The 23,445-nt window shown below is 46.4% G+C and overlaps 1 protein-coding gene and 1 non-coding gene across 2 annotated transcripts; both read right to left on the bottom strand.

Moving 5' to 3' along the window:
- Window positions 1–10,099: 10,099 nt before the first annotated feature.
- Window positions 10,100–23,317, bottom strand: RIBC2 (RIB43A domain with coiled-coils 2). Its single transcript, XM_038756767.1, has 8 exons — window positions 23,231–23,317; window positions 22,979–23,135; window positions 19,424–19,505; window positions 16,706–17,050; window positions 16,010–16,128; window positions 12,260–12,457; window positions 11,507–11,673; window positions 10,100–10,245 (listed from the first exon to the last, which is right to left on the bottom strand). Exons 2-8 carry the CDS (start codon window positions 23,108–23,110, stop codon window positions 10,164–10,166), a joined length of 1,125 nt encoding a protein of 374 aa, XP_038612695.1. The 5' UTR covers window positions 23,111–23,135; window positions 23,231–23,317; the 3' UTR covers window positions 10,100–10,163.
- LOC119937430 lies at window positions 17,995–18,132 on the bottom strand. Its single transcript, XR_005454100.1, has one exon. It is a non-coding gene; the product is annotated as a small nucleolar RNA SNORA7 (small nucleolar RNA).
- Window positions 23,318–23,445: the final 128 nt, after the last annotated feature.

The raw sequence follows: 23,445 nt of genomic DNA on the forward strand, positions 1-23,445 counted from the left end.
GAAGCCTGAATTTTCTGAGGAGCTCTGGAGAGAGAAAACAGAGTGTATTAATAATAATAATGGTATTTGTTAAGCGCTTACTACGTGCAAAGCACTGTTCTAAGAGCTGGGGGGATACAAGGTGATCAGGTTGTCCCACATGGGGCTCACAGTCTTAATCCCCATTTTACAGATGAGGTCACTGAAGCACAGAGAAGTGAAGTGCCTGTCTGTCTTCCCCCTCTAGACTATAAACTCATTGTGGGCAGGGAACATGCCTACCAACTCTGTTGTACTGTACTCTCCCAAGCACTTAGTCCAGTGGTCTGCCCACAGTAAGAACTCAATAAATATCATTGATCAATTGATTGAATATACAGTGTCCTTCATACTCAACGAAGATGCCACATGCTGATGATAAAATTCCGCTATGGGCACATGTATGTCTGAAAATGCCAATGTGAAACCCATAGTCCCTGATGAATTCGACAAACCAAAAAGACTGTTCCTTGTAATAATAATAATAATAATAATGGTATTTGTTTAGCGCTTACTATGCACCAAGTAGGGCTTCAAAGTGTTCACCATGTCTGGCCTGCTTCAATACAAATTCCTGCATTACTACTACATTCACTGCTTGCAAAATGTTTTACACCTTTCATTCAGCTAATTAATGTGATTTATTGAGCACTTTCTGTGTGCAGAGCACTGTGCTGAGCGCTTAAGAGAGTACACCTAAGTAGAGTTGATAGAATCCCTGTCCACAAGGAATTTATAGTCTAGTAGTGGAGACAGTCACTGTTATTTTGTTGTTTTAAGTAGTGTAAAGTTGTTAATGTGCAAAGAAGAACAAGAAAGCAGTGTGGCCTGGGAGTCAGAGGACCTGGGTTCTAATCCTGGGTCCATCACTTGTCCACTGTGTGACCTTGAGCAAGTCACTTCACTTCACTGTGCCTCAGTTACTTCATCTGTTAAATGGGGATTAAGACTGTGAGCCCCACATGGGACAACCTGTTTATCTTGAATCTCCTCCAGTGCTTAGAACAGTGCTTAACAAATGCTATTGTTATTATTATTATTCTTTGGGCCTCAGTTTACTCATCTGGAAGATGGGGACTTAATAGCTGGCCTCTCTCCTTCTTGGACAGTGAGTGTGTTTGTCCCTTCCCCACTGACTGTGAACCTCAGGTGGGACAGAGACTGAGCCTAGTCTGATTATGTTGTAGCTAGTACAGCATTTGGCACGAAGTAAGTGTTTAACAAGTACCCCAATTATTATTATAACTGTTCTTGCACTGAATCTCCTTGGGTCAAGTGATTGTTTCATTTCATCCCTCCCTCAGCCCCACAGCACTTATGTCCATATCCATTATTTATGGATATTAACATCTGTCTCCCCCTCTAGTCTGTAAGTGCTTAGTACAGTGCTCTGCACATAGTAAAAGCTAAATAAATACAATTGATTGGTTGATAATAGCAATGGTATTTGTTAAGTGTGGTGTTGGAGAAGGCTTTTGCGACTACCATGGACTGCCCGAAAAACAAACAAATGGATTTTGGAGCAAATTAAAAGAAAGTGGTTTTAGGAAGGCCAAATGACTCAACTTAGATTAGCATATTTTGTACACATAGTCAGGAGGACTGATTCTCTGGAGAAGACGCTAATGCTAGGAAAAGTCCAGGGAAAACGTGGAAGAGGCAGACCAGCAGCTAGATGGATCGAGACCATAACGATAACTGAAGAACCATTAGAAAGGTTGTGGATTGTGGCAGAGGACAGGATGTACTGGAGAAAGTATATCCATGGAGTCGCTATGAATCGGAAATGACTCGACGGCACTTAATAATAATAATAATTATAATTTGTTAAGAAATTACTATGTGTCAAGCACTGTTCTAAGCGCTAGGGCAGATTCAAGTTAATCACATAGGATACAGTCCCTGTCCCACATGAGGCTCACTGTCGAAGAGGGAGAGAGACCAGCTATTAAATCCCTATTTTACAGATGAGGAAACGAAGGCCCAGAGAAGTGAAGTGACTTGCCCAAGGTTATCCAGCTAAGTGGCAGAGCTGGGATTAGAACCCAGCTCCTCTGACTCCCAGGCCTGGGCCGTATCCACTAGTCCACGTAGCTCCCTTGCCTATGCTTGTAGTCTTCACCTTTTCCTTATCGTCTTCCTCAGAGGAAAAATTTGGTGAAGCCAGGCTGAGAAGGCTAGAGGCCTGTCCGGTCCAAAGGCCACTAATTGAAACCAGGTGAGAGAAGGAGTTTCAACTGGAAAGGCTGAAGTTACAATTCATCATGTGCCATCTGATAATGGTGTTTTTCACCAGATTCTTTCCTTTAAGCTTGCCACAGATTAAGCTCTAACAAGTTCTCACATGCCGAACACATTAGGGCGGGCTTCAAGGAGAAGAAACGGACAACTGAGAAAGCCTTTGTTGGGGTCAACCTTTGCCTGTCCGTTACACTGACTCTTTCTCCGGTTCAATTTCCAAATACTCTGCTTTCAGAGGTAATGGGCTCCGGCATGGGTTTGTTTTCTACATGTACTTGGAGGTAGACTCGAAGTGGTGTTTAGGGGGATCGCTAATAAAATTCCAAATGTTAACCATTTGCAGCAAAATAAATAAGCATTTTAAAAAATCAATCAATCAATGGTATTTACTGAGCACTTATTGTGTGCACAGCACCGTACTAAGTGCTTGGGAGAGGACAATATAAGAGAGTTGATGGACATGTTGCCTGCCCACAGTGAGCTGTCAGTCTGGAGGGGGAGACAGTATAAATCTCCTCAAAAATCTCCAGTGGCTGCCAATCAATCTGCGCATCAGGCAGAAACTCCTCACCCTGCGCTTCAAGGCTGTCCATCCCCTCGCCCCCTCCTACCTCCCGTCCCTTCTCTCCTTCTCCAGCCCAGCCCGCACCCTCCGCTCCTCCGCCGCTAATCTCCTCACCATACCCTAGTTCTCGCCTGTCCCGCCATCGACCCCCAGCCCACATCATCCCCCAGGCCTGGAATGCCCTCCCTCTGCCCATCCGCCAAGCTAGCTCTCTTCCTCCCTTCAAGGCCCTACTGAGAGCTCACCTCCTCCAGGAGGCCTTCCCAGACTGAGCCCCTTCCTTCCTCTCCCCCTCGTCTCCCTCTCCCTCCCCGCATCTTACCTCCTTCCCTTCCCCACAGCACCTGTATATATGTATATATGTTTGTACATATTTATTACTCTATTTATTTATTTATTTTACTTGTACATATCTATTCTATTTATTTTATTTTGTTAGTATGTTTGGTTTTGTTCTCTGTCTCCCCCTTTTAGACTGTGAGCCCACTGTTGGGTAGGGACTGTCTCTATATGTTGCCAATTTGTACTACCCAAGCGCTTAGTACAGTGCTCTGCACATAGTAAGCGCTCAATAAATACGATTGATGGTGATGATAAATAAATTATGGATATGGACATAAATGATGTGGGGCTTGGATGAATAAAGGGAGCAAAACAGGGTGACACAGAAGGGAGTGGGAGAAGAGGAAATGAGGGCTTCGTTGCGGAAGACCTTCTGGAGGAGATGTACCTTCAGTAAGGCTTGCAGGTGGGGAGAGTGACCGTTCCTCAATTCTATCAGCAGTGCTTGCTGGGAAGGGTCCTGAGGAGCAGGCAGGGTTCCTCTCTCCCTGTCTGCAAAAGCTCTGGGCCGCTCGCCCTGTTTCAGAGCAGGACCAGCCTGCTGGACAGTCAACCTGCCCCTGGACATCGTCCCGCCTGGCTGCTCCAGAGAGCTTCCTGGGGGCCCGGTTGAATGGGGGAGCCGAGGGCCCCCGTCCGTCCCCAGGAGGCCTGCAGTCAGGGTCCACTCCCTGCTTAGGTGGCAGAACCCAAACCCCCAGGAAGGAATCATGTCCTGCCTCTGGCCTGGAATGCTCTCCCTCTTTGTATCTGACAGATGATCACTCTTTCCACCTTCAAAGCCTTATTGAAAGCACAACTCCTCCAAGAGGCATTCCCCGACTAAACCCTCATTTCCTCTTCTCCCACTCCCTTCTGCATTCCCTTGAACTTTGATTGGCACCCTTTATTCCCCCCACCCTCAGCCCCCCCGCACTTATGTCCATATCTGTTATTTATCTATTTATATTAATGTGTCTCCCCCAATAGACTGTAAGCTCCTTGTAGGCAGGCAACATGTCTCCCAACTCTGCTATATTGTTCTCTCCCAAGCCATTAGTACAATGCTCTGCACACAGTAAGTGCTCAATAGATTTAATTGATTGATATCCATCATTTATTTATGTTTATGTCTATCTCCCCCTCTAGACTATTAGCTCAGTGTGGGCAGGGAATGTGTCTACCAACTCTGTTGCATTATATTAACCCAAGTGCTTAGTACAGTGCTTTGCACACAGTAAGTGCTCAATAAATATGATTGAATGAATGAATATATCTGTAATTAATTATCTGTCATTGATTTATTTATATTAATGTCTGTTTCTAGACTGTAAGCTCATTGTGGGCAGGGAATGTGTCTGTTTATTTTTGTGTTGTACCCTCCCAAGTGCTTAGTACCGTGCTCTGCAGACAGTAAGTGCTCAATAAATACATTTGAGTTGAATGAATTAAAGTCAGCGGATAAGGAACAGGAGTTGCGCCACTCTGCAGTGGTGATTTATGGTCAGGCCAGGCCGGCTGTGGTTTTTCGGGCAAAGCCTTCCAGAAGGGAACCCAAAACCCCACCTCTGGATCGCACAGGAAACTTCCCGGCATGTCCACGGACAACATTTGGTCCCTATTAACGTCCACACACACAGACATAACAACGGTCAGATCCAGCCTCACAGGATCTCGAAAACAAGATAATCTAGAGGATTGCAGCATCTCGGCAGACATTTATTATTCCAAGAAAAGGTTGTTTGCTCGCTGCTCTGGAATATCAGATTTACAGCCTGTTTTCCTGTTCACAGGCTGGCTGTTTAATTTCATTTTACTTAAGGGATAAAGATCCAAGTGCATAGGTGACCAAGAGGGGAGGGAGGATATGGGGAAATGAGGATTTAATCAGGGAAGGCCTCCTGGAGGAGATGTGATCTTTGGAGGGCTTTGAAAATAGGGAGAGCGGTGGGGGCAATAGGGGAGCACCAGGAGTTTCAAATTTAGGGTAAACGGGTAAGCTGCTCTCTAGACTGTAAACTCATCTCTAGATTTTATGCTTGTGTCTACCAACTCTGTTATATGGTTCTCTCCTAGAGCTTAGTACAGACCTCTGCACAGTCAGTACTCAATTCGGGGAAGCAGCGTGGCTCAGTGGAAAGAGCACGGGCTTTGGAGTCAGAGGTCATGGGTTCAAATCCCAGCTCCGTCACCTGTCAGCTTTGTGACTCTGGACAAGTCACTTAACTTCTCTATGCCTCAGTTACCTCATCTGTAAAATAGATATTAGGACTGTGAGCCCCACGTGGGACAACCTGATCACCTTGTAACCTCCCAAGTGCTTATAACAGTGCTCGGCACATAGTAACCGCTTAATGCATGCCATTCTTATTATTATAAATACCATTAATTAATTGATTGATTTGGGGCAACTACTGCTCTGAAAAAAAGGAAAGTCCCCATGCTTAGATACCTAGCATATGCATATCCAGAAAACTGGGTTACCAAATTTTTGGTTGTGATAAACATTTACAGGGGTATGCTATCTATATTCAGGTCACTATGTACATATGTTTGTACATATTTATTACTCCATTTCTTTATTTTACTTGTACATATTTATTCTATTTATTTTATTTGTTAATATGTTTTGTTGTCTGTCTCCCCCTTCTAGACTGTGAGCCCGCTGTTGGGTAGGGACCGTCTCTATATGTTGCCAACTTGTACTTCCCAAGCGCTTAGTCCAGTGCTCTGCACACAGTAAGCACTCAATAAATACGATTGAATGAATGAATGAGTGACTGGTGGCTATGAAAGGAGAGGGAGTTCCAGGCCAGAGGGAGGATGTGGAAAAGGGGTCAGTGTCAAGAGAGATGAGATTGAGGTACAGTGAGTAGAGGAGCAAACTGTGTGGGGTGGGATGTAGAAGGAAATCAGTGAGGTGCGGTAGGAGGGGGCAAGCTGATTGAGTGCTTTAATAATAATAATTGTGGTATTTGTTAGAAGCCGCATGGCTTAGGGGATAGAGCAGAAACTCCTCACCCTCGGCTTCAAGGCTGTCCATCACCTTGCCCCCTCCTACCTCACCTCCCTTCTCTCCTTCTCCAGCCCAGCCCGCACCCTCCGCTCCTCTGCCGCTAATCTCCTCACCGGGCCTCATTCTCCCCTGTCCCGCCATCGACCCCCAGCCCACGTCCTCCCCCTGGCCTGGAATGCCCTCCCTCCCAACATCCGCCAAGCTAGCTCTCTTCCTCCCTTCAAGGCCCTACTGAGAGCTCACCTCCTCCAGGAGGCCTTCCCAGACTGAGCCCCCTCCTTCCTCTCCCCCTCGTCCCCCTCTCCATTCCCCGGTCTTACCTCCTTCCCTTCCCCACAGCACCTGTATATATGTATATATGTTTGTACATATTTATTACTCTATTTATTTTACTTGTACATATCTATTCTATTTTATTTTGTTAATATGCTTGGTTTTGTTCTCTGTCTCCCCCTTCTAGACTGTGAGCCCACTGTTGGGTAGGGACTGTCTCTATATGTTGCCAACTTGTACTTTCCAAGTGCTTAGTACAGTGCTCTGCACACAGTAAGCGCTCAATAAATACGATTGATTGATTGATTGATTGATTGATTGATGGGCCTGGGAGTCTGAAGGACCTGGGTGCTAACCCAACTGTCTGCTGTGTGAACCTTGGGCAGGCCACTTAACTTCTGTGGGCCTCAGTTGGGATTATGACTGTGAGCTCCATGTGGGACAGGGACTGTGTTCAACCTGATGAATTTATTTCTACTCCAGCGTTTAGTGAAGTGCCTGGCACATAGTAAGTGCTTAACAAATATCATTAAAAAATCAGTCAATCAACTGTATTTACTAAGTGTTTAGGAGAATATAGTACAGTAGAGGAGCTAATAGACACATTCCTTTTCCTCGAAGAGCCTACAATCAGAGGAGTGAAGGGTGTGATCTGGGGTGGAATGGGGGCGTTCATTGTGGGCAGGGAACAGGTCTACCAACTCTGTTGTATTGAATTCTCCCAAGCGCTTAGTACACTGCTCTGCACACAGTAAGCACTCAGTAAAATCCACTGATCAACTGATCAATTGAGAGAGCAGATAAATAGGAGGAAGAGAGGTGTTTTCAAAGATGACACCCACAAAACGGAGCTGGGAGCAGAATTCTCAATAAGGGTAGGCCTATCGAATATTCTCCTTCCAAATATGTTGGGTTCAGGTTCAGGCCTGGAGGAAACGCTAAAAGACCATGCAAAAACCGACACTGCATTCCAAAAAGTAGGTGGTTCTTAAGCCCATCGAAGGCCTCTTTGAAACTATCTGTCGCCAAGTTGGAAAAATAGCATCTCGATACATTCTCTTCATATGCCAAGGGTGAGAACAGCATTTGGACTGAAATGCTAGGTTGTGTCAGTGCTAAAGTATGAAATGATTTTCCCATTTACTCCAGGACTTTCAGTCTTATATGATTTCTACCTAAATTGTAAATGACTAACCCCCACAACTATGTAGGTTGTAATTCTCAGTAGCTTGCACTTCATCATGGTGACATAAAGCCTCCCTCCTACCCTTTGAAGATGTCAATGTCCGTCCAGCCCTGCTTTGTAAACTTATCTTTGTTAGGTGTCCTGGGGTTCGCGGGATGAGTAATTCAGAAATTCAGTTGGTGTACTGGGTAGGAAAAAGGTGCAGGGTTGGTGGAGAATGCAGTCACCAGGATCTAAATATAACCCACAGTTCGATGAGTCGCTCCTAGTTGAAAGTTTCCGTGAGCAAGGTTGTTCCTGCTAGATTTTCTTAACCCCCGTGGAGGAGAGCAGGCTACTTCTCTCCTCTGGGATAAGGAAAAGTTTGATTTAACATTGCCCTAATCTCTAACTTTACAGTTCGAGGAGTCTTAAGCAACACACACACACACACACACACACACACACACACACACACACACACAAAGACACACACGAGCATGGGGGTTTTTTTTTAAGTTTTAAGGAGTTTAAGCATGACTACATGGTGTTTTTGGGGGGTTGTTCGTTTTTTCTTATGGCATTTGTTAGGCGCTTACTGTGTGCCAGGGATTATACTAAGTGCTGGGATAGAGACAAGCTAATCAGGTTAGACACAGTCCCACATGGGGCTCACGGTCTTAATTGTCATTTTACAGGTGAGGTAACTGAGGCACAGAGAAGTGAAGTGACTTGTCCGAAGTCATCCAAGAGACAAGTGATAATAATAATAATAATAATAACGGCATTTATTAAGCGCTTACTATGTGCAGAGCACTGTTCTAAGCGCTGGGGAATGTACAAGGTGATCAGGTTGTCCCACGTGGGGCTCACAGTCTTCATCCCCATTTTACAGATGAGGGAACTGAGGCCCAGAGAAGTTAAGTGACTTGCCCAAAGTCACACAGTTGACAAGTGGTGGAGCCGGGATTTGAACCCATGACCTCTGACTCCAAAGCCCGGGCTTTTTCCACTGAGCCACGCTGCTTTACTGGATGGAGTCAGTATTAGAACCAAGGTCCTTCTGAATCCCAGGCCCAGGCTCTATCCACAAGGCCACGCTGCTCTTCTTGTCTTCAGAATTCTGGGTTTGTGAACGTTTGCCGTCTGCACCGAGGACCATCTCTGAACTGAATGCTCTTGCCAACTCTCTGTGCTAGGAATTTTATTTCCTTGAGTTCCCAAAAGATGTGAAACTGAAAAGAAGTGAGAAGGCCTAGGAGAAAGAGCCCGGGCCTGGGAATCAGAGAACCTGGAGTTCTAATCCCAGCTTTAGCACTTGTCTGCAAGTCACCTTGGGCAAGTCACTTCACTTCCTGGGTCCTCGGTTTCCTCATCTGTAAAATGGGGATTAAGACTGTGAGCTGCACGTGAGACACATGGACTGCATGCAACCTATCTTGAATCTACCCCAGCGCTTAGTACAGTGCTTGGCCCATAATAAATGCTTAGCAAATACCATTAAAGAGAAAAAAAATCCCCAAAACTTTGAGCACATATAATGTAACGGCTTCACTGATGGAGTCTCTTCTCAGGAATGGCTGTTGGTGCTGAGATGTTTTTAGACTGTAAACCCCCAAAGGGCAGGAACTGTGGCTAATTCTCACCTGTGTATTCTCTCCCAGCACTTAGTTCAGCGCTCTGCACACCAAAAATGCTTAATAATAATAATGATAATAATAATGATGACATTTATTAAGCACTTACTATGTGCGAAGCACTGTTCTAAGCGCTGGGGAGGTTACCACTGCACTCGCTGCTACTGAGAAGCAACGTGGTCTAGTGGATAAAGCACGGGCCTGGGAATCAGAAGGACCTGGATTCTAATCCTGGCTTTACCACCTGACTGCTGTGTGACCCTGGGTAAATCACTTCACTTCTCTGTGCCTCAGTTATCTCATCTGTAAAATGGGGATTAAGATTGTGAGTCCCATGAGGGACAGGGACTCTGTCCAAACCAATTTGCTTGTATACATCCCCGCGCTTAGTACAGCGCCTGGCACATAGTAAGCACTTAATGAATACTGTTATTATTATTATTATTGTTATTGCCGAGACTTCAGCACCGAGAATCTGCTCAGGGGAACTGGTTCTAATTTCTGTCATGTTGCCATGTTTCTCGGTGGTGTCCCGAGCACAACTTGCTAGTCACCAGGCAGGGGCACCAACCCTCTGGACTGTAAGCTCATTGTGGGCAGGGAATGTGTCTGTTTATTGTTATGCTGTACTCTCCCAAGCACTCAGTACAGTGCTCTGCACACAATAATCACTCAATAAATATGACTGACTAAGGCGGAGAGATCCAAGGCATGACATTTGCCCAAATTAGCCAGCTGCAGCCAGAACCAGGAATAGAACCCAGATCTCCTCGTTCCCAGAGCCGGCTCCACCCTCTGTACCCACAACAAGGCTAATACCTTCGTCAGCAAACAGTCTGTAGTGAACGAGTCAGTAAATTCAGTCTGAGGGAAAGAAATCCATCTTTACTGGCATCACTGTAGTGAAAATGAGTGAGTGTGTCTTCCTCATCGACTGGTTGTATTAAACTGTTCAAAATACTTTTCGGTTGGACAATTTGTATAGGTTTCCTCCTCAAGGAGTTTTTTCCTGGTAACAAAAAATAATGAAAACAAAATTATTATATCTGGACATTTTCTGGATTTGGTGAAACCGTATGAATAGCTTCAAGTGTCCTCACAACAAACCACCCTCTAGATGATCTCAACAGCTCAGACGACATGTAAACCTGCCAGGGAGCTTAGATTTCACTGAGAAGGACAACAATAAGTCAGTTTCTAATTCCAGCAGAGTTCTGGCATTTTTTCCATTGAGAAAAATGTTAGATTTGGGAATTTTTCATGCCAGACTGAAAAAAGTAAGCACCAAAAGACAGACTTTAAAGACATGGGATTCTTTTGCTTTGCTTTTTGTCCTCATCTTTCTGTTGTTCAGAGTTTAGTAATGGAAATGGTATTTATCGATTGCCCATCAGAAGAGCCTGGCAAGATATGGCAGAAAAAAAATTATGGTATTTGTTAAGTGCTTACCCTATGCCAAGCACTGTTCTAAGAGCTGGAGTAGATACAAGATAATCAGGTTGTCCTACGTGGGGCTCACAGTCTTAATCCTCATTTTACAGTTGAGGTAACTGAGTGACAGAGAAGTTAAGTGGCGTGCCCAAGGTCACACAGCAGACAAGTGGTGGAACCGGGATTAGAACCCACGTCCTCTGACTCCATGCTCTTGCCACTAAGCCACGCTGCTTCTCTGCAGAAGTATGTGGCAGGACTCTTGTCCACTATAGTAAGCTGTTGCATGGGCATTAGTTGGTAATATTTTTACCTAGTGGATAATAATAATAATTATCATGGTATTTTTAAGCACTTACTTTGTACCAGGCACTGTACTAAGCGCTGGGGTGGATGCAAGCAAATCAAGTTGGACACAGTCCCTATCCCACATGAGGCTCACAGCCTCAATCCCAGACAATGAGATAGAGCTCGGGCCTGGGAGCCAAAAGACCTGGGTTTTAAACCCAGCTGGGTGACCCTGGGCAAGTCACTTAACTTCTCTGTGCCTCAGTTACCTCATTTGTAAAATGGGGATTTTTTTAAAAATGGCATTTGTTAAACGCTATGTGCCAGACACTATACTAAGTGCTGGGGTGGGTACAAGAGAATCAGGTTGGCATAGTCCCATCCCATATAGGGCTCACGGTTTTGATCGTCATTTTACAGATGAGGTAACTGAAGTACAGAGAAGTGAAGTGACTTGTCCAAGGTCACACAGTAGTCGAGCGGAGGAGCCAGAATCACAACCCAGATCCTCTTACCCCCAGGCCCACCTGCTGCCCGGGTCAGCCACCTACCGGGACTTCTGCTGCTGGGCAAGGTGGAGGTTGTGATTGTCGAGGTCCCTGCGCAGTTCCCGATGGAGCCGCTGCTGCTGCCGCTCAAACAGTATGGCAGCCCTGTCTTCCTGAATCCGCTGCTGGTCCCAATCTGCGTTACTCTGCCGTTCGTCTTCCCGAAACCGCTGGGAAAAAAAAGCCCAAAGCCATCAAGGCTAGCCTGGGCTCCGTGGTCTCTACTCTCAGGGAACTTCTTTCACTCATTCAGTTGTATTTTTTGAGCACTTACTGTGTGCAGAGCACTTTACTAAGCGCTTGGGAGAGTACACTATAACGATAAGCAGACACATTCCCTGCCCACGACAAGCTCACATGTGCCAGGCACTGTACTAAGCTACAAGTTAACTAGGTCGGACACAGTCCCTGTCTCACATGAGAAATGAACTCCCATTTGACAGATGAGGGAACGGTGGCCCAGAGTAGTGAGGTGACTTGCCCCGGGTCACACAGCAGACAAGTGGCAGAGCCGGGATGAGAACCCAGGTCCTTCTGCCCCCCAGTCCCGTGCTCTATCCACTAGCCACGCTGCTTCATGCGGCAATGTCAGTCATCATCATCATCAATCGCATTTAATGAGCGCTTACTATGTGCAGAGCACTGTACTAAGTGCTTGGGAAGTACAAATTGGCAACATATAGAGACAGTCCCTACCCAACAGTGGGCTCACAGTCTAAAAGGGGCTCACAGTCTAAAAGAATACCAGTCGCATACCAGTTTCTCACGGACTTGTTGCTGCTGCTTAGCCCGGATGTCGTCCAGCTGGTCCTGGCTCATCCCCACCCCCCGGGCTCCCTGCAGACCCCGGTGCTCAGACAGAAGGCTCCCTTCGAGCAGGTGACTGATCTCGGCTGCGTTCTCTCTTTGTTCCTGTTGCTTTTCTCGCCATCTCTTCTCTGCCAGTTCTTCGGCCTGGAGGAGGGGAAAACGCAAACACGTTTTTCTGGGTTCAAACTTGCGTTTTGGGCCGGATTTGCCAGGATCCTTGCCTCACACAGGTCGCGGACCAAACAGGTGAGCGCTGGATTTGGCTAAGTGGACAAGAAGCTGGCCTGGTGGTATTTGTTGATTGCAGCCAGATGCCAACATCTGCACACAGTAAGCGCCCAATAAAGACCACTGATTGAGAAGCAGCATGGCCTAATGGACAGAGCACAGGCCTGCGAGTCCAAAGGACCTGGGTTCTAATCCCGGCTCCACCATTTGTCTGCTTTGGGAACTTGGGCAACTCACTTTACTCCTCTGGGCCTCAGTTGCCTCATCTATAAAATGGGGACTAAGACTGTGAGCCCCATGTGGGACATGTATTGGGTCCAAACTGATTAGCTTGTTATCTACCACAGTGTCTAGCACTTAGTAAGCACTTCAAAACTACCATTAAAAAAATGGATTGATTTTTCATCTAAGGGGCAAAGTTGCAGCAGCAAACAATGATGGCACTGTTACTATTTCTATGTCTGTTAGTTTTCTGTGGTCAGGGAATATGGCTTGAGTGCCTGATTATTTTTAAAGTGGTATTAGTTAAGTGCTTACTATGTGTCAAACAGTGTTCTAAGCACTGGGACAGATACAGGTTAATTGGGTTGGACACAGTCCTTGTTCCACAGAGGCTCACAATCTAAGGGCGATGGACTAAATTTATTGGATCCTGATTTTACAGATGAGGAAACTGAGGCCCAGAGAAGTTAAGTGAGTTGTCCAAGGTCACACAATCAATCAATTGTATTTACTGAGTGCTTACTGTGTGCAGAGCACTGTACTAAGCGCTTGGGAAGTACAAGTTGGCAACATATAGAGACAGTCCCTACCCAACAGTGGGCTCACAGTCTAAAAGACAGTGGGCTCACAGTCTAAGCAGACAAGAGAGGATTAGAACCCAGGTCTATTTTCCAAATTCAAAGAAAAGTGCACTGCATCCAGTGGGTGCTCATTAAGTAATAATAGTAATAATAATTACAATAATAATAATTATTATTATTGTATTTGCTAAGCACTTACTATGCACCAAGTACTGTTCTAAGTACTGGGGTAAAAACAAGGTAATCAGGTTGGACACAGTCCCTGTCCCACATAAGGCTCACAGTCTTAATTACCCATTTTACAGATGAGGTAACTGAGGTCCAGAGAAATGAAGTGACTTGCCCAAGGTCACACATCAGACAAGTGGCAGAGCTGGCATTAAAACCTTCTGGGAGTCAGAAGGACTCCCGGGCCCATGGTCTATCCACTACACCATACTGCTTCTCCAAGTAAGTACCATTAATTAAATTAATCAATGGTACTTATTATTCACTTACTGTGTGCAGAGCTCTGTACTAAGTGTTTGGGAGAATACAATACAATACGGGAAGCAGCATGGCTCAGTGGAAAGAGCCCGGGCTTTGGAGTCAGAGGTCACTGGTTCAAATCCCGGCTCTGCCGCTTGTCAGCTGGGTGACTTTGGGCAAGTCACATCACTTCTCTGTGCCTCAGTTGCCTCATCTGTAAAATGGGGATTAAGATTGTGAGCCCCACACGGGACAACCTGATCACCTTGTATCCTCCCCAGCACTTAGAACAATGCTTTGCACATAGTAAGCGCTTAATAAATGCCATTATTATCTGTGCCTCAGTTACCTCATCTGTAAAATGGGGATTAAGATTGTGAGCCCCATATGGGACAACCTGATCACCTTGTATCCTCCCCAGCGCTTAGAACAGTGCTTTGCACATAGTAAGGGCTTAACAAATACCAAAATTATTACTATTATTATTACAGTACAATAGAGTTGGTAGACCTGCTTCCTACCCACTAGGAGTTTCCAGTCTATTACCACTACTACTACTACTACTACTACTACTACTACTACTACTACTACTACTGTTACTATAGTGAATTCCATCCAGTCGTCATTTGACTATCATTACTATCACTACTATGATTACCAATCTTGCATCCCATGGGAATTCTATCCCTATCACTATCATTACTGTTACAGCTACTGGCATTCTCCAGGTTGCTTTGATTTTTCTTTATGGTACTTGTTAAGCATCTATCTTGTGTCAAACACTGTTCTAACACTGCTGGGGTAGATACAAGGTAATCAGGCCAGTTACAGTCCCTGTCCCACATGGAGCTCACAGTCTAAGGAAGAGGGGGGAACAGGTATTTGAACCTCTGTTTTGCAGTTGAGGAAACTGAAGTACAGAAAACACAGCAGGCACGTGGCAGAGTCCAGATTAGAACCCAGGCCCCCTGGCCCTGAGAGGTCCTGAGTTCTATTCCTCAATCTGCCACTTGCTTGCTGGGTGGCCTTGAGCAAGACACTTCTCTCTGTGCCTCAGTTTCCTCACCCATAAAATGGGGGTCGATAGCTAGTCTCCCTCCTGCTTAGATTGTGAGCTTTATAAGGGACAGGGACTGTATCTGACCTGATTATCTTGTCTCTACCTGAGTGCCTGGTAAAGGGCCTGGCATATCGCGCTTAAAAAATACCACTATCAATATTGTTAAGATTAATAATGAGCTTGCAAACTAGTGGGGACTTACGGTCTGGAAAAGCAGTGTAGCCTAGGGGGAAAAGCACCTGAAAGTCTGCGGACTTGGGTTTTAATTCTGGCTCCACCACTTGTCTGTTATGTGATCTTGAGCAAGTCACGTCACTTCTCTGGGCCTCAGTTACTTCATCTGTAAAATGGGGGTGAAGCCTGTGTGCCCCAAGTGGAACCTGGACTGTATCCAACCCGATTATCTTGTAACTATGCCAGTGATTAGTAAGGGCCTGGCACATAGTAAGCGCTTAGCAAACCACTAAAAATAAATGGGACAAAGGAGTCTTTGCCTTCCCAAAGCAGTCAGGGCTGTGCCAGTAGCCAGGGCTCAGTAGCCAGAGTCCCCGACTAGGGCAGCAGCGAAGCAGAGACTAGAGAAGCAGCGTGATAATAATAATAATAATAATGTTGGTATTTGTTAAGCGCTTACTATGTGCCAAGCACTGTTCTAAGCGCTGGGGTAGATACAAGGTAATCAAATTGTCCCACATGGGGCTTACAGTCTTCACCCCCATTTTACAGATGAGGGAACTGAGGCCCAGAGAAGTGAAGTAACTTGCCCAAGGTCACACAGCAGACATGTGGTGGAGCCGGGATTCGAACCCATGACCTCTGACTCCAAAGCCCGGGCTCTTTCCACTGAGCCACGCTGCTTCCCTATGGTCTAGTGGATAGAGCCCGGGCCTGACAGTCAGAAGGACCTGGCTTCTAATCCCAGCTCCTCCATATGTCTGCTGCGTTACCTTGGGCAAGCCACTTAACTTCTTTGGGCCTCAGTTACCTCATCCATAAAATGGGGATTAAGACTGTGAGCCCCAGGTGGGACAGGGACTGTGTCCAACCTGATTACCTTGTATCCACCCCAGAGCTTAGAACAGTGCTTGGCAAATAGTAAGCACTTAACAAGTACCACAATCATCAAGGCCCTCATACCTGGGCCTTGTTGAACTCCTTTGTAGCGGCACAAACAGCTCGCCTTGTTTCAGCCTCCAGTCTTTGCATGTCCATGGCCTTCTGGTCCAAGTCAAGCACGGTCCTGGCATAGAGGTCCTCTGAAAGACACCCAGATGGAGCTCCTCACCCTCTCCCCCATCCACGGCTGACAGGTTCGCAATGTTTATTATTATTATTATTGTTAATAATAATAACGACAGTAATAGTGGTATTTGTTCAGCGCTTACAATGGGCCAAGGAACTGCTCTAAGCACTGGGGTGGATATGAGCAAAGGTTGGACATAGTCCCTGTCTCACATGGGGTTCACAATCTGAATCCCCATTTTACGGCTGAGGTAACTGAGGCACAGAGAAATTAGTGACTTGCCCAAGGTCATACAGCAGATGAGTGGTGGAACCAGGATTAGAACCCAGGACTTCTGACTCTCAGGCCCGTGCACTATCCACTAGGCTGCCACACCGCTTCTCTTCCTGCCCTTCCACACAGATGACTGAAGAGCTTGAGGAGCAAGCCATTTTTTATGGTATCTGTCAAGCACTTAGTAAGCGTCAGACCCAGTACCAATGGGTCTGTATAGCCAATATGATTGGCTCGTATCTGACCCAGTGCTTAGTACAGTGCCTGGCATGTAGTAAGCAACTTAACAGATACCATTAAAAAAACTCAAAACCAACCTGCAGATTTTTGATCGGCTAAGGCATTTTTCTGGGCTCTCTGCTGCTGAAGTGACCATTCTCTCATCTGCTCCTCTTGAAATTTCTTCCTCACCTCGAAGTTCACATCCTCCCCTTGGAATGTCTGCATCCCAGATATTGCCCAACGAGGGTCTTGGTCCGGAGGGCCGAGAACCGCCTCCCTCTTTCGGGCCTGCGGGTCAGACAGGTCCAGCTCCCGGCGAGTTTCCGGCCCCTGGAAGTCCCGGTGGAAGCCCACGAGAGCTTCTTCCATGCGTCTCCTGTCCCTCCTCTGCCGCTGGTCTAGTAGACAGGCCGTCTTGTCGTTCCACCTCATCTCGGCAGCTAGGGGAAGGCGAAGGACACGGAGGGTTTAATAATAATTATAATCACTCATAATTATGGTACTTGTTAGGTGCTTACTATCTGCCAAGCGCTGTTGTAAGTGCTAAGGTAGATACAAGTTAATCAGGTTGGACACAGTCCCTGTCCCACATGGGGCTCACACTCTCATCCCTATTTTAAAGATGAGGTAACTGAAGTACAGAAGATAATAATGAAGTGACTTGTCCAAAGTCACACAGCAGACATGTGGTGGAGCCGGGATTAGAATCCAGGTTCTTCTGACTCCTAGGCTCTATCCACTAAGCCGTGCTTCTTCTCTGCTATGCGATAGTCATCTTAGTGTTACTGGCATTTACTGAGCACCGTCCGAGAGCAAGGCACTGTATCGGGCACAACGGAAGCCCAAGATACGTTCCCAGCCCACGAGGAGCTTCTGCTCTAATGAGGGGTTGTCTCGTCTTGTCTTATGCTGTCAAGTCGTTTCTGACATGTAATAATAATAATAATGGCATTTATTAAGCTCTTACTATGTGCAAAGCACTGTTCTAAGTGCTGGGGAGGTTACAAGGTGATCAGGTCGTCCCACGGGGGGACTCACAGTCTTAATCCCCATTTTTTACAGATGAGGTAACTGAGGCCCAGAGAAGTTAAGTGACTTGCCCAAAGTCACACAGCTGACAATTGGCAGAGCCGGCATTTGAACCCATGACCTCTGACTCCAAAGCCCATGCTCTTTCCACTGAGCCATGCTGCTTCTCACGCTGAGACACATCTCTCCCAGAACACCCCGCTCTCTATCTGCAATCATTCTGGTAGTGGATACAGAGAGTTTTCTTGGTAAAAATCTGGAAGTGGTTTACCATCGTCTCCTTCCGCTCAGTAAACTTGAGTCTCCACCCTCGAGTCTCTCCCGCACCGCCGCTGCCCAGGAAAGGAGAGTTTTGACTTGTAGCAGATGGCCTTCCACTCGCTAGCCACTGACCAGGCTAGAAATGGAATGGGTAGGCCTCTGCTTGACTCTCCCTCCCAAAGCCAAGACTGGTAGAGTACTGGAAACTCCCCAGGTGCTACCCTGAGAGGGGAATGGGGGGTTACACTCTGCCAAATCCCAAGGGGCCGGGGGAGACGTTAATTTCGTAGCTTGGTTTCCCACTGTTCATTCATTGAATCGTATTTATTGAGTGCTTACTGTGGGCAGAGCGCTATACTAAGCACTTGGGAAAGGACAACAGAACAAAAAACAGACACATTCCCTGCCCACAGTGAGAAGTCTAGAGGCAGGGAAACAGTCATTAATATAAATAAATAAATTAGAGATAGGGACATAAGTTCTGTGGGGTGGAGGGGGAGAGATGAATAAAGGGAACAAGTCAGGGCGATACAGAAGGGAGTGGGAGAAGAGGAAAGAAGGGCTTAGTCAAGGACAGGGACACACACACACAGACACACACACTCTTTTGGAGGCTGGACTCAGTCAAAGACTGAGTGGGTTGAAAATAATGGCATTTACTATGTGGTGAGCACTGTGTTTAGCGCTGGGGAAGACACAAGATCATCAGATCGTACACAGAGGGGCTCACACTCTAAGTGGAAAGGGGAATCCCTGGCCCATAGTAAGCGCTTAACAAATACCACCACAATTATTCATACCTGTATAACTCCTGTGAGGTCTAGTCGAAAGGGAAAGGGGCTGGGAGTCAGGGCACCTGGGTTCTAGCACCAAGCCTGACACTGATCTACTTGGGGATTACTTGGGGATAGAACAAATAATTGTGGTGTTTGTTAAGTGCTTTAAGAGCTGGGGCAGATACAAGCTCATCAGGTCGGACACAGTCCCTGTCCCACATGGGGCTCACAGTCTAAGTAGGAGGGAGAGAATGTATTTCACCTCCATTTTACAGATAACAAAACTGAGGTCCCAAGAAGTAAACTGACTTGCTCAAGGTCACATGCCTGGCAAGTGGCCGAGCCAGGATTAGAACCGAGGTCCTCCGACTCTCACATCTGTGCTCTTTCCACTGGACCACACTGCTTATCCCTACTTTACAGGGATGTAAAATGAGGTGATGGATGTGAAAGGGCTTTGGAGAAATAGAAATGCTGTACAAATATGAAGCATCAACAGAGAAAACTAGGGAAGCAGTGTGGCCTAGTGGAAAAAGCACAGAAAGTCACTTAACCGCTCTGTGCCTCAGTTTCCTCAACTGTAAAATGAGGATTCAATACCTGTTCTCCCCCAACTGAGACTTTGAGCCCCATGTAGGACTAGAACTGGGTTCTACCTGATTAACTTGCATCTACCCCAGTGCTTAGAACACAATAAGCACTTAACAAATACCATTAAAAACCCCCAAACCTTGGGGAGACACTCACCAATGGCTTCATTCCTTGCTTTCTCTGTTGCTTCCTGAATCTTCCGATCATGAACTTGAGCATTCCAAGCTTCTAGGTCACACTTCATTGGAAATGAAAAGACAAACTGATTTATTCTTTAGAAAAGCACTGATATTTGGAATCTTTCCTTCTTCCTCGTGCATTCAAAGAGCAGTCTCATTAGAAACAAACATCCATTTACAGAGTCATCTTGAGTCCAGTCAGCTGGAAAGTGTTTTGAAGGAAATGGTTTGAATTTGGGCTCTGCTGTATAGTCAGTCAGTCAATCATACTTACCGAGCGCTTACTGTGTGCAGAGCACTGTGCTGAGTGCTTGGGAGACTATAATGCAACAATAGAATAGACACATTCTCTGCTCACCGTGAGCCTGTGTATTCAGAATAAAAATCTGTTGATTCCTGCTAGGCAGGCAGTCATAAGTGCTAAGCCTCCCCTGGTTTCGAATGGGGCAGATGGTGCTGATTTGCTTCCAGTACGGCTGGCACTGCACCTGATTTAGCCAGGGCAGTCCCTGATTTGATCAGTTTGGAAACAGTTCCTATAATCCTATTTATTTATGAGTTCTAACTTACATGACTGTCCATCTCCCCCTCTAGACGGTAAGCTCTTTGTGGGCAGGGAATGAGTTGTTATATTGTTAGTGTACTCTCCCAAGCGCATAGTACAGTGCTGTGCACACAGTAAGTGCTCAGTAAATGGGACTGACTGACTGACTTTCCCACACGGGGCTCACAGTCTAAGTAGGAGGGGGAACCGGTATTGAATCCCCATTGTGCAGCTGAGGAAACTGAAGCACAGAGAAGTAACAGTGGAAAGAGCACGGGCTTTGGAGTCAGAGGTCATGGGTTCAAATCCTGGCTCTGCCAACTGTCAGCTGTGTGACTTTGGGCAAGTCACTTAACTTCTCTGTGCCTCAGTTCCCTCATCTGTAAAATGGGGATTAAGACTGTGAGCCCCCCGTGGGACAACCTGATCACCTTGTAACCTCCCCAGTGCTTAGAACAGTGCTTTGCACATAGTAAGCGCTTAATAAATGCCAACATTATTATTATTTTTATTAACATGACTTACCCAAGGTCACCCAGCAGACAAAGTGGTGGAGCTTGGATTAGAATCCAAGTTCTCTGACTCCCAGTGAACCACACTGTCTCTAAGCTCACTGCGGGTAGGGAATGTGTCTGTTTATTGTTATACTGTGCCCTCCCAAGCACTTAGTACAGTGCTCTGCACACGGTCAGCGTTTAATAAATACAATTGACTGACTGTCTTCTCTCTTTCTTCATATATAAAATGGGCCAGCTCTCCCAACCTCTTAGATTGTGAGCAGGGACTGTGTCCAATCTGATTATCTGTATGTCCGGCACAGAGTAAACGGTTAATTAGGAACCCTAATTATAATCAGGTGGCCCCCTGTTTGATGTATGGAGAGTTCAAAGGCTGTACTGTTTAACTTTGAGATGAAATGCAGATAAATATTTGGAAAGGCCTGCAAGCTATGTGTTCTGGAAAGCATTTGGCATTTCTCCACAGGGAAGAAGACCAGAAGAGAGGAAGAAATCCAAGTATTGTTTTGGCCCAAGGCTTCCCTTCTCCTCCCCTCCACCTCTGCCAAACCCTTCTACAACTCCCTGGTTCTCTATCTTTAGTCTAAAACCCATAATCACGTTCAACAGAACAATCAGTCAATCAATCAGTGGTATTTATTGAGTGCTTACTGGGTGTGCAGAGCACTGTACTAAGCACTTAGGAGAGTACAAACCAAAAGAGTCGGTAGATGCATTCCCTTTCCACAAAGAGGGAAGCACCGTGGCCTATTGGACAGTCAATCAATTGTATTTAGTGAGCAATTACTTCATGCAGAACACTGTACTAAGCAGTGTGGCCTAGTGGATAGAGCATGGGCCTGGGAGACAGGAGGACCTGGGTTCTAATCTGGGCTCTGTCACTTTGTCTACTATGTGACCTCAGGCAAGTCACTTCATTTCACTGGGGCCTCAGTTACTTCATCTGTAAAATGGGGATTAAAACTGTGAACCCAACGTGGGACAGGGACTGTGTCCAACCTGGTTGACTTGTATCTATGCCTGTGCTTAGTACAGTGCCTGGCACATAGTAAGCGCTTAACGAATACCGTAAAAAAAAAATGGTCAAAGAGGGTCAATTCCACGAGGTTCATCCAGAGGGGTACCATTGGCAGAAAAAAAGTTCTGTCCTGGATGGACCACCCAGGACTATTAATCTAACCCCAGGACTGGTGTTGCTGACCCATCTTGTGTTCAAAATGGAAAGCCTGTCTTCAAGAAGCCCAAAGCACTGGACTTAAAATGGCAGCATGGCTCAGTAGAAAGAGCACGGGCTTTGGAGTCAGAGGTCATGGGTTCAAATCCCAGCTCCACCACTTGTCAGCTGTATGACTTTGGTTAAGTCATTTCACTTCTCTGTGCCTCAGTTACTTCATCTGTAAAATGGGGATTAAGACTGGGAGCCCCATGTGGGACAAGCTGATCCCCTTGTAACCTCCCCAGCACTTAGAACAGTGCTTTGCACATGGTAAGCACTTAATAAATATCATTATTATTATTATGTTGACTCTACTATTTCCCCTATCTCCAATCTAGTTCAACGTCTGTCTCCCCCTGTAGACTGTAAGCCTCTTCATCATCATCATCAATCGTATTTATTGAGCGCTTATTGTGTGCAGAGCACTGTACTAAGCGCTTGGGAAGTACAAATTGGCAACATATAGAGACAGCCCCTACCCAACAGTGGGCTCACAGTCTAAAAGGGGGAGACAGAGAAGAAAACCAAACATACTAACAGAATAAAATAAATATTGTTTATTGTTTTTTATGTGCTTACTATGTGTCAGGATCTGTTCTAAGCACTGAGGAAGAATCAGGTCAATCAGGCCAGATACAGACTTTGTCCCACATGGGGTTCACAGTTTAAGTTGAAGGGAGAACAGATATTGAATCCCCACTTTGCAGTTGAGGAAACTGAGGTACAGAAAACAGCAGGCAAGTGGTAGAGCCGGGATGAGAACCCAGGCCCGTGCTTTATCCATTCTCCCAAGAGCTTACTATTTTTATTGCATGGTATACGTAAAGTGCTCACTATGTATCAAGCACTGTACTAAGGGCTGGGGTAGATCCAAGATAACAGAGTTGGATACAGTCCATGTCCCATATTGGGCTCACAGTGTTAATCCTCATTTTACAAATGAGGTAACTGAGGCACAGAGTAGTGAAGTGACTTGCCCAAGGTCACACAGCAGACAAGTGGCAGAGCCGGAATTAGAACTCAGGCCCTTCTGAATCCCAGGCCAGTGCTCTGTCCACTAGGCCACCTTATTTCTCAACTTTAAGAACAGAGTGTGGAATGTTTCCTGGTCCCACACAAGTGTTGGTCCCTCCAGGAGCAGGAGGGGATCTAAAGTCCCACCTCCCCTGCTTCTTCACCTAATCCCCCCAACCCAGCTCCGAGCATCCCCCGACCCCCATTCCCTCACCATCCCAGGCCACCAGCCCGCCTCACCCCGATGAGCCTATTTCTGGCGTTGAAGACGCGGCACTGCCTCAGTAGCTCCGCGTGTCTCCTCCTTTTTAGAGCGGCTTCTTCCTTGAGGTCCCGGGGAAGGACGACTTTGGGTAAGGCTCCTTGGGGCATGTCCACGGAGGAGTTGCGCTCAACCCTAAGGGGGAGAAAAAAAAAAGAAAGCAAAAGTAAGCCGCATAGGGTGAAAAAATAGAATCAATCGGTGCAAGGCAGCGTTACAGAATAACATACAAAACGCGGGACTCGAATGGGGACCGGGCGGGAGGGAGGAAGAGCCGGGATACGGAGCTGGAAGGGGCGCGGGCCGGGTCTCCTTGGAGACGTCAACACGGCGGTTGCTAGGGAACGGTGTCCTAGGCGACGGGGAGGAGGGATGGAGAGGGGAGGTGGGGGGGTAGGATCTCGCCGCTGCCTCCTCTTGTTCTCGCGAGAGCGGGTGGCGCCTC

This window comes from Tachyglossus aculeatus, chromosome 14 (assembly GCF_015852505.1).
Source record: "Tachyglossus aculeatus isolate mTacAcu1 chromosome 14, mTacAcu1.pri, whole genome shotgun sequence".
NCBI lineage: Eukaryota > Metazoa > Chordata > Mammalia > Monotremata > Tachyglossidae > Tachyglossus > Tachyglossus aculeatus.

What these genes read in the sequence shown, in the direction of transcription:
- RIBC2 (XM_038756767.1), bottom strand. Translation starts at nt 23,110, where the DNA reads ATGCCCCAAGGAGCCTTACCCAAAGTCGTCCTTCCCCGGGACCTCAAG. An exon ending in CCAGAAATAGGCTCATCGGG is followed by an intron (nt 19,506 to 22,978) that starts GTGAGGCGGGCT and finishes TTTCCAATGAAG; the next exon opens with TGTGACCTAGAAGCTTGGAA. An exon ending in AGGAGTTCAACAAGGCCCAG is followed by an intron (nt 12,458 to 16,009) that starts GTATGAGGGCCT and finishes CCCCTCCTCCAG; the next exon opens with GCCGAAGAACTGGCAGAGAA.